This window comes from Henckelia pumila, chromosome 2, assembly GCF_033568475.1.
Source record: "Henckelia pumila isolate YLH828 chromosome 2, ASM3356847v2, whole genome shotgun sequence".
Classification (NCBI taxonomy): Eukaryota; Viridiplantae; Streptophyta; class Magnoliopsida; order Lamiales; family Gesneriaceae; genus Henckelia; species Henckelia pumila.
In genome coordinates this window covers 90,878,855-90,890,809 of record NC_133121.1, presented here as the reverse complement: position 1 = coordinate 90,890,809, position 11,955 = coordinate 90,878,855, and the positions used below count along the sequence as shown (strand labels likewise).

General features: G+C 33.1%; 1 protein-coding gene and 1 pseudogene across 2 annotated transcripts; both read right to left on the bottom strand.

The window, feature by feature from the left end:
• Positions 1-345: 345 nt before the first annotated feature.
• On the bottom strand, positions 346-3,710 carry LOC140884909 (peroxisomal nicotinamide adenine dinucleotide carrier-like). Of its 2 annotated transcripts, XM_073291799.1 has the most exons (6): positions 3,613-3,710; positions 3,068-3,125; positions 2,793-2,929; positions 2,620-2,674; positions 915-1,009; positions 346-842 (listed from the first exon to the last, which is right to left on the bottom strand). In XM_073291799.1, exons 2-6 carry the CDS (start codon positions 3,107-3,109, stop codon positions 815-817), a joined length of 357 nt encoding a protein of 118 aa, XP_073147900.1. In that variant the 5' UTR covers positions 3,110-3,125; positions 3,613-3,710; the 3' UTR covers positions 346-814. The 2 variants fall into 2 exon arrangements, with proteins under 2 accessions (XP_073147900.1, XP_073147899.1); XM_073291798.1 differs by lacking the exon at positions 3,613-3,710 and having other exon boundaries at positions 3,068-3,205.
• LOC140877905 (protein ADP-ribosyltransferase PARP3-like) lies at positions 2,558-11,955 on the bottom strand (annotated as a pseudogene).

The following is an 11,955-nucleotide window of genomic DNA, read 5'->3' as shown; positions in this document are numbered from 1 at the left end:
AAAATTTTCAGAGCATCGTCCCCCGAGCAAAGAAACGATATTACACGAACGAGTGATAATTGAGACTTTTTATGCATACACTACAAGAAAAACGGTCAAATACAACGCTTTTTTCGCGTTGTTAATGTCCCCAAAAAATCGTTGTCGTAGCCAGTGTTGTAAAAGACCACGCTCAAAGACAACGCGGAAAAAGCGTTGTCGTAGTTCAAAAGCTTTTTAAGCGTTGTCTTTTTTAGTAACGACAACGCTTTTTCCACCTACGACAACGTTTAAAAAGCGTTGTCTTTTCTCAAATAAAAAACAAAAAAAATATAATTCACAAATTTTCAATATTATCACTCAATATTCAAATTTTTTGAAAATTAAATCTAATATACAATATTTCAATATTATAAATCATTCAAATATAATAAAAATCATTCAAATATAACAAATAATCAAATTCTTCATGTTCATCTCGGCCATTTGCGCTATGCTTTCTGCCTCAAACCGGAGTCGGCGATCATACCAACTCTCAGAATGCTAAATCCATTTGGAGGACTGGAAATGTGCTGAACAACTTCGTAATTTGCTTGCTTTAATATAAAGGTAGGATTCATCATAAGCCCCATATTATCTTATGGGCATTCTCTAGAAATACACGCATGATAGAATACTGGATGAGAAGATGGTAACAACCACCATAAATCAAAACAAATGCACACACGACTAAAACCCAAGAGCTAGTAGTGATTCACAATGTATGTCCCAAAAAAGTATGTGGAAGTCACCTGTATAAAGTAAATTGCGCAATTACTCGAAATATAGAAAACTCTCAGTTTATCTGTTGGCAAACTTCTAGCCTCACCAAGAACAACAATTGAATTGTTAGTCAATTCTTCATGTAAAATCAAGCTAAAAAATATTTGACACACCATGGTGATGATGCTATTTGTGACAAAAGTGGCCCAATGCTTTGAGCCATTGGAACAAGAACAGGTGAAAGCAAAGGAATGGCCAGGCTTGCGTCCTGAAAGTAGAATAAACATGTAAAGCACCTAAACTTTAAACATATATTAGTATGCAGATTATGAACTCAAAAAACACATGCCAAAAAGGGACAACCAATAGATTTAAGTCAAACTTGAGGAACTTATGTGCACTACCATTAGATGATTATTGTTCCGAAATATGAAAAATACCATGTATTTGATATCTGTAAAGTAAGAGAAATTGTGCTGTTTTCATACTTGTATAAATGCGCTCTAGTCAAACAAGAACAGGTATCCAATTCAAGCCCGCTAGCAAGCAACAATGTTTGTCATTTAAATTGATGATTATTTTTCTGTTCAAGGCAGAATGTTTCCAGGGTGGCATTTGTGTTAGGCTGAGCCACTATCCATTATATGGATAACGTCTAACTTATGTTGCTACTGGTGAAAGCAATATAAGTGGAAAAGCATAAGAAAATTGTCATGTTCCTCGCTATCAAGAAATTTATGCGTGAAAATGTGCAACTGTTTGCACAAAACACACGAATGTGCACCTTATTAAATGGGATTTCTCACTTTTCCATTCATCCTAATTCTTCCTTCATAAACAACTTTAGGAATATCACAAGACACCTAATGAAGGTGCATCCTAATAAGTAAACGAAGAACTGTATTTCAATAAAAAAATTTAGAGGTGTACTTCTAGTACTAATAAAAAAAACAACCTCAAATTTATTTAAGATCATAAATTTAGAGGTCCTAATTCTTTCTTTCGTTTATGTCCAATAAAAAATTAGTTTTTTTAAAGAGAGTTTATGTCCAAATAAATAAAATGACAGTAACTGGGATCCATTAATTCCATATATATATCAAGAGTTAAAAACTTAAAATGAACACAAGAAGGCGCTAGCTGCGGGTCTCCATCCCTGTCCTTTTCACTCTCATGTTCAAAAACACTACAAAATTTAAAAGACCAATGTGTGTGTGTACACATTCATGATAACTTATTTTTGCCGACTCAAGGTTACTTTCCAATTACTCAAGGTTATTGCAACGGTATGGAATGGAGGAAACTTCTTAATAGAAGTTATGTCAAGGCAAGTGTTGAAGGAGAAGAAGAAAACAGAGATTAAGCCCATTGAGGCTCAGTTTGACCAATCTGCCGAGAAGGAGAATTTAATGAAAGCCAATAATTCTACTGATGCAATGAAGTCTTAGTAGCATTTTATTGCTTGTACTTTACTTTTGTTGATTTGTAGAAATGCTGTCGTTTATAATGAATTGATGTTTTTATATTTGGTGAAAGGCTGTGTAATTGTTCTGTGTTTTTTGGTGTCTTGTGTGTAGCATTTTATTGCTTGTACTTTACTTAAGAGCACACTTAAACACTCAAACTATAACATTAAATTAGAGTGCAAAAATATTTAACTCGAATTTATAAAACTGACAGGACAAGGAGCTGGAATATGAATCACAAAATAGATGTTTTCAAACTATTTGCATCAATTAAGTAATACTATATAATGCACTTCAGTCCTCACATACTTGACCACTCAAACTACTTAAGTTTAGGAACAGAAAATGGAAATTGGTGCACAGTATTATTCTCAGAAGGAACATAATTGCCATAAATAACTAAATATGCTACCTGCATACGAGTCACAAGAACCCATATTGGGTTCGTTATCAAAACATTTAGTGACCTGTGGCATAAAATGGCAATCATGTTAGGTGAAAAATAAGAGTAATCCTGAATGAGATTATATAGGACGTGAACACAGATAAATAAACCAAATAATTTCTGAAAAACAATTCAAGTACCCATCAAGGACCGCAACAATAAGCCACGAAAGCATTCCTAGAGTGCCATCCCCGTGTCCTTTTCTTTTATTTTCAGCTACTATAGCCTTGGCTTTATTTTTGAAAACTGGTAAAACGAATAATAAACACCCTAGCAGCTTCACAAAGGAGATCATTAGTTAAAATGCAGGATATATGGAATTTAATGAAATCCCGGGAAAGTATTTCATCTCAGAATGGAAAATCAGAATAAACACACTGGAATTGGCTAAATATTAGAGTCAAGGATTATATACCTCTTGTGCTGACATCTGCGCCACGCTTTCTGCCCAGCCCATGACCCCGAGCTCGAAGCTGGAATTAACTCATGTGAGATGTGAGTAAACAACAAGCATCAAGAGTAAGATGACTTTTTAAGAGAAATATTTAATGATATTAAATATAACACAGTAAAAAAATGCAAATGAAATGGAATAACATATTTGTGCCTATCGATTGAACAAAACACTCAATTTGTCATTAACCAAATTTAAAAAAAAAAACCATACATTTAAATTAAATTAAAGTTGAACACGCGCACGGGCACATTTTATAGAAAGCGATTCAATCCACTAACGAACCACTGGTGCATATTACAATACAATCAAGAATTGTAAATTGTAAAATTAAAACAATATAGAATGCAAATTATTAGGTAGGAAAATGTGAGATTTGTAATTTGTAAGGGGATGTGGGTGACCAGTTTAGTTACACTATATATAAACATTTACACTATAACAAAGATAAGATCGATGTCCACGGAATAGAGGCAAAAAAGATGATAAATCTTCTGACATATTACATGCAAAATATATATATTTTTTCCTGTCTGAGATCGACCACTTCAGCAGCAAAAACATGAGCCAATCATGTATGTTCACCAAAATCCCACCCTTTTCACCAACAAACTTCTACTTTAAAAGGACCCAAAATATATATCATATTATTATTCTTTCATAATATATTAATCATTCTTGTTCTACATCGTACACCACATCTTTCTCTTCCAACTTCACAGCCACCAGAAACCTTATTGTGACCTGTCAAATGGGCAAAAAATTGAGATTTGAGACGTTCCAATCCAATGGAGAAAAAAGAGTATGATGGCATATGTTTGTTCGTACCTTTTGGGGATCGTAGATTGCATATTCATTGTACTCGAGAGGACTATTCTTGTGCTCAGACGACTCAGACGGGATCAGTCGGCCGCATGGCACTTTTACGTCATCTTTCCACATGAAATGCTCCGACTCATTGGTTTTCTTCCGGCCACGGCCTACTACTCCATGTTTCTTCTTCTCAAGAGATGACGAATCCTAACATGAACGCATGAGAAGTTGCAACTTGCAAAGTAAAGTATGACGACGAAGGCAAAAAGAACGAGCTGCGAATCAATACCTCTGGAGTTGATGTCAATTCTGTACCGGGCTGCTTCTGATGCAGCATCTGAACAAACTATAGCCTTGCCAAACTGTACATAAGAAAAACATACCATATGTTCGACGAAACAATAAAAAAAGCATGTAACAAAAGGTGCAAGCATGATAGATGATTAATCGATCTTGCCATGTAACCGGGGATGGGTAGAGAGCATGGAGCTAGCAAGAATCCTTTCTGAAGGTGACGCAGCATATTAGGACTTCGAGTACCTGATATATGAATGATTAAAAACCCGGGAGGAGTTTGAAAAAGGATACACAAGGAAGGTGTCCTGTTCCGGTCATACCACACCACAGGAGGACTTTGTTCGTTAGCTTCTTGATTTCCTCGAGCGAGGGGCAAGCACTAAATTCCACAGAATAAACATTCTCAATTGTTACTCCATAACTCTAGGGGAAATGTCAGAAGAAACAGTGTCAAATATGCAAACAATTTGGACTCGATGTTATAAGATAAACAGACGACAAAGGACGAGACTAATCAGTCTTACAATTTCGCCGACTTTGACCGGTTCATAAGTTTTCTCCAGATATTTTGCTATCATCTTGTAATCATGGGCTTCTTTCTCTAATGGAGATATGGAACATCTCAATTTCTTATATACTTCAAACAGAGGGTCATCAAGAGTTGAACCGGAAATATCTCCTATGATCCGTGAAGCCGAGTTTATATCTCTTAAAGTCTCGAATGCAGACACAACCTGCACGTCTCTTTCAAAATTAGCATTCAATGAATCCATAGCAACGCTCACAACATAATTTCAAAGTATTTGGATACAGTGTTTAATTTCCAGTATTTCAGAGTTTTTGGAACACTCACGTGATCAGCAAGATCATTAGAATCTCGGAAAATAAACGGTCTTGTTGAAAGCATAAGAGTAAACATTCTTTGGCTAAAACCAGACCACATCGCTTCGCCCTTCATCCCTGTTTCTTTCTGCCGCTTGAGCTTCTTCACAAATTCCAATAGGGCATCTTCACCTGCATTATTCCCATTCATGAGAAAGTGTAGTTGAAACACTTAATAAAGATCAAGACTGGGCAAATAACTTACATCTTTTCAAATGGTGATCCGTCAACATACCGAACGGTATATCCGAAACATCTAGCCCTGTCTCCATCAAAGCATACCTACAAACAAAACATAGTATTTTGCCTACCCACAACCTAGAAAAAAATACAAGTAAATTTAATTAATCCATGGACTACCCACCTATAAATCTCCTGGCCACACAGAATTTTCATGATATGCGCCACCTTGGGCACAGGCTTAGGATGAGCTCTAACCGAATTCTAGCTCCAATAACAAATTTCCGATGCCCATGGCAGCGAATCGACGACAAGAAATGGGTGGCTAGGGTTGGGTCTTGGTGGAATCGTGAGAGCACGAGAGACTCGTGAATGATTTTTCTTATCTTAAGATGGGCTTCTCAGAGCTCACTTGAAAAATCGTTGATGAATCGAGCAAGACCAGCAAAAATCGACATGGGAAAGCAGATTTTGATTTGAAAGAGATAAAAAGGCAAAAGGGATCAGAGAAGGTGATCGAGAAGGGGTTTGGGGATTTTGGTGTGTTAAGGAAGTGTAATATTTATTTTAAGTTTTATTTTAAATAAAAATTATATTTTTTTTTACAACATTTTTTTAAAAAGTGTTGTTGTATATAGGAAAAAAAGCGCTCATAGACAACACTTTTAAAAGCGTTGTCTTTGACCTAAAAAAAACGCTAATAGACAACGCGTTTTTAAAAAAGCGTTGTCTTTGATGAATAAAATATATATAACGACAACGCTTTTCACTAAAAGCGTTGTCTTTTAAAAAAAGACAACCCTTTTCACTAAAAGCGTTGTCTTTTAAAGGCTAATCTATACTATATTATAATAGTTCAAGCTATTATACTAACCGATTTTGGTGTGTCAAATTACACAAAAAATTCTTCCTATTTTACCCCTAAATTTAACACGCGTCTCTTTTATTTTAGATCTTAAATGACTAAATTTTCCTCACTTTTCTCTAACATTCTTATCTCCTTTTATCTTTATATCTTTTTTAAAATTTAATCATTTATCAATTTCTATTAAATTTTTTGCATAATTTTTAACAATTTCTCTCTATTTATATCAAATTATCGAGCACGTGAAAATGACATGTCACGGTCTCTAATATATATTATATTACATACGCAAAGCGTGTGTTGTGGTTACTAGTATAATATTGACTATTGATCTACAACGACCAAATAATCTCATCCACTCTTTTATATTTTTTTTAAAAATATTTTATTATTAATTTTATTTTTAAAAAAATTTAAATTATTTTAATAATTTAAAACGGCTAGATTAAATCTGGTCGTTTGATCTCTAACGGGATGTTAGATCAACAAGCTTTAAAAAAAATAATTAAACAAAATAAAAAAATAATTGTTTCAGGGCGGGCTTCATCTTGCGGAAAGTATCCACGCGGGTCCCGCCTGCAACATTGCACGAGGGCCCTCTCTCGTGCAACTTCCTTGCCCCTTGAAGGGGCGAGAAATTAGATGGGCGAGGAAGCCTACTTCCTTGCGTGTGCTTCCTCGCCCGTTGTACATGCCCTTATGTAAATAAGAGGTACGTAATTATCCTTTATAATATTAAAATATTTTGATGGTACATATATAATTAAGTTTGAAATATCTAGTTGTCTGGTGATGAGTCTCAAGTATACTACATTAGATGAATACGCATATTATGTGGTTTAATTATCGGATTGTATATTATTTCAGTAAATTAATGTTCAGTCTCTATACTCAAACTCAAATATATGCAGGGGCGGAGCCACCCCAGCCCTGGTTAAATTTTTTTTTTGGTAGTATTAATATATATGTGATTTTGATGTAGCCTAGGATGAATTTCTTAAGTATGGGCTGACCAAGTTTTTTGTGTCAGTGAATTAGTTATTTAGCTCATTTTGAAACCAATTTTTCAAGCCCATTTTATTTCAATTCATTTGCCATCATAAACAAGGAAAAAAAAAAAAAAAAGAGAGCCATCATTAGCAAAAAAAAAAAATTTCAGAGCATCGTCCCCCGAGCAAAGAAACGATATTACACGAACGAGTGATAATTGAGACTTTTTATGCATATTTATTCTGATTAATTCTTCCCTCGAACTCTGTCTTCATCTAATTTTGCATAGATTCAGTTGATTATTTAATTAATTGTTTAAAAATTGTTTAAATTATGTCACATTAATAACAAACTTTATTATTTTAATTTAGTTTCATTAATTAATATTAAATTGAACAAATTTTTTTCTATAGTACCTTGAAATTTTTAAATGTGTTCAGATAATGTATGATATAAAGTTTAAATTAGTTTTTTTTAATGGATATCAAGTAATATGACAACATGAATTTGAACTTAGGAGTTGTTTATTCTAGTGATGATAACTATTTGTAAGGAATAATTTAAATTTTCAGCCTTGTTTATTCTAACATGGTGTTGGTTATACATAAATGAGAAATTTGCATCTCAATTAAGTTTTGAGGTCTGAATTAGGTTAGTGATTAGTATTTAATAGAATCTAAAAGACACACCATTATCACTTAATTGACGTACCGATTCATCTTCTTTTAACACTTCTTGTTTTTATTGCAAAAACATAATGATCATTCTCATCCTTGAAACTTCTTAAAACTTTTCTCCGGAATAATATGAAGACAAGTTCTTGAAAAATTATATGATTGTCTACATTGAATGTAAGTTTACCGTAAATAAGACATTGATTGAATAATTGATGACTTATTTACTATTAAAATTAAAATTGTAAAGGACATTTTCAGTAGATTAAGGTGGTGTTTGACAAAACTTCTAGAAGGCACTTCTCATATTTTTTTTCACAAAATTTTGAAATTTGGTGAAATTTTGTGAAGGAAAAGTTGAGAAGTGCTTCCTAGAAGCTCTCCCAAACACTGCCTAAATCTTATTCGTTTCACTATGTAAAATTTATAGTTAACATTAAATATTTTGTGAGTGTTCAATGATTATAAAGTAATCTTTTATTATATTTTAATTTTAAATATTTAATTAATATCTAGTGAGTTTATTTCAAATCAAGCAGCCCAAGAATGCATGATCAGTGTATGCCATAAAAAATAGTTGTTTGCACTACCTGGACTCACATGATTTTTTTCGAATAAAAGTCGATACAAAACATTGAAAATATGATACGAATACATGATATTCGAGCACTAATTGGTTTAGATCTGGTACAAAAAATAATATTTTGAGTATAAAATCTGCACATATTTATTAACACGAACACTTGAAAAATATGTTTGAGTACTCAAAAATCATATATGTGTATCAGATCTAACACATTTGGTACTCAAATAGCATATATTAGTACCATATTTCTAATATTTTGTACCGATTTCCATCCAAATAAGACAAATGTGTCATTAACATACTTAGTGAAAAAAAATCATATATTTTTACCAGATCTAACACGTGTGGTACTCAAATATCATATATTAGTACTGTATTTCCATTGTTTTGTACCGATTTCCATCCAAAGAAGACAAATGCATGTGTCATTGATATCAATATTTGCTTACATTTTTTAGTACTAAAAATTCATACATTAATACCAGATTTGATATAGTTATACTCAAATATCATGTATTCGTATCATATTTTCAATGTTTTGTACCGAATTTTATCCGAAAAAACCATGTGGGCTCAGAGAGTGCAAATAACCATTTTTTTTTCTAACAGGGACTGATCATGCATTTGAGTTTGGGTATAGAGACTGAACACCAATTCACCCATATATTGTAACGTCCGTAATTTTATTGAAAATTAATGCAAGATTTTTTTATCTTAGGAAATAAAACCATGGTTGTTCCATCAATTAAAATATAATAAAAATTTCCACACCAAAATTTTGAAACATGCATCACACTTGAACATAAAATTTAACATTTAAAATATTGAAGAGTTACACATCTAATGCATGAAAATACTACTATGACATCAACGATACATCAAATGCGACGTCTCGGGCTAATAAAAAGGCGGGGAGTGATAATTGGTGTCAAGAGGTTGCACGGACAATGAGCGGCTCCTAGTCCTGACAGGCTTTTAGGTGAAGAGAGTCATGAATGAACCGATCTCGTATCGGAATGAGAGAGATTCTGAGACTGTGTAGGTATGAGACTGCACAGTTTATGAGGACTTAAAATATTTGATATGTACTACTCATATCACGAAATTGCATCTTTTTTTCGGGAGCTCATCATATAAGAATTTCAAAGTTAAGCGTGCTTGACTTAAGACAATTATAGGATGGGTGACCCCTGGAAAGTTTCTCAGGGTGCGTGTGAGTGAGGACATAAGCATGCTGGAAAAACTCGTAATAATACAGTGAATATAGTCGTCGAATCTGAAACGTTACAGTGATATATATATATATATATATATATTATAGAGAATGAAATTTCATATACTTATGGTGCCAAAACATACTCAAAATACGTGCTAATAGCTTGTGTTTGCCATGGTAAAGATTCAATTTAATATTTTAATAATGTAGGCTGCAAATATAAATAATTTAGTTTCTTGTTCATCAGTAATTTTCAATGTATATATAGAAAAAATTAATATATTAACGCTTGAGATGAAATTGAAAATGATAAAGGAACAAGACATGCGGCGAGCCGGCTACCTTCATTGTGCACTCCAAACACTTTGTACGCAATCCAAATTCCAAGATCGCACTTACGGAAATAATGTAAGCCTTTGATAATATCAATTAGAGTAGTAGTTTTTTTTTTTTCACTTTATATAATGTTGTTCAAACATATATTTTAAAAAAGTTTTTAAAATATTTGTCTAAATGGAACTCAAATCTTATTACATGTGAATGGACGAACTTGATTTGGATGAATGTATTTATTTTATTAACGTAGTTTTTAAGATATTCGGTTCAGATTATCAACGTCGTACGTTGAAATGTGACTGTTATCATTAAAAAAAAGACTATTGAGGAGCAATATTTAAATAAAATAATTAAAATATTTACATATCAAATTTAAGCAGATAATATCAATAATTACTTAGTATGCATAAAAATGGAATACATGTCCAAATCAAATATAGGAACCTGTCCTAATCTAGACTAGAACAACGATTTACATCAATTGGTCATACTTGCAATTATTTAGGGGGTGAAAGAATAAAGATAACGTTGTTACTCGATGAGGCCCTATCTTTTACAAAGATCCTTTGAATCATTCAACCACCTTTCATTATCTTAACCTCATCCATGTATCCGTGGGTGCCAAATTATTCCACTTGCTTCATTTTTTTTCCAAAATAATTAATACTTGCTCTCTTATTGCTTAGACTCTCGTATCGAACAAATATTGAAAATTTTTGTTTTGTAAGAAAAATAAATAAATTTCGGGAAATTAAATAAATGAAGGTGGGAACTATTTTCAAAATTTGAAGCACCCATTCCGTGGTAAAACTTGTGAAAAAGTAATATGAGAATAAATAATATTTATTAAATCAGCTATTGTTTTTTTAATTAAGTTTGGGTTAGTTTAGAAATTTTATTTATATATTTGGCTAGTTACTGTATCACCCACTTGCACTCGTCCTACATAGCAATAGATTTTAGACATTAGATTCTGGGTGCCAAATTATTCCACACTGTCTATATATTATTTGAAAAGATTGAAGTTCCGTTTTGTACATGTATCAAAACATTTTTATAAGTGTTTCAAAAAAAAAAACATTTTTATAAGAATATTTTTAAAAATATTTTAAAAATAATTTTAAGAATAAACATGTGTTTCTAAAATATCTAAAAATATATCTCATTTCTGCTTCAAAACCATATTTGCAAAAATTATTAAAATATATTTAAAAACAATTTATTCGTTTCATTTCAATGCGTTTTTTTTTTTTTTTGCTTAAACCAACATTTTAACGTTACCAAGCATTGAAAATATTTTGCAGCTTTAAGCATATATACATCAGTTTGGAAAAATTTTTACTTGGTGCCATTTAATTCAACATTAATATTAAATATTCTTGGTTCCAAATACTTGGAATAGCTAATTTGGATAATTAAATAAACCCCACGGCCAAAAAATTAAAAAAAAAAAAAAGGGAAGAAGATTAAAGAGCAATAATAGAACCACCACAAAATTAAAATAAAGAAAGCGTCATGTCATTAATGGCCCATTAAATTTAAAACCATTCCTTTCAGTCCCTTCCATCATAACCACAAGGGGTTTCAGTATAAGTCCTTCAACTATACAAAATTTACATTCAAGTCCTCCGACTCCCGAAATTTTCAATAACAGCTCATGACTTCTCTCGCCGCTGTAAGCAAGCAGGGGTCATGCCGCCGGACGCCCCCTACTCCGGAGACCCGCCTTCAAATAATACCCTTCTCCTGTACAATCAATCAGCTAGGACCCCAGCAGTTCATGTACATGACCTGGCGGAGGGACTCCTCCTTCTGCCTACTCTTCTCCTCCTCTCCGTGGAGGAACTTCGCTCCTGAATCGGAATTCACGATCCCCGCCAACGGCCGGAGATCGGCTGCTTCGGCTCCGCCGGAGAGCAAGCGGCCCTTGGCGTGGTTGATGGAGTTGAGGCCAGATCTCAGCTTCTGGGCCTGATCGGAGTGGGTGTTCGCCGCTACTGTTACCGCCAT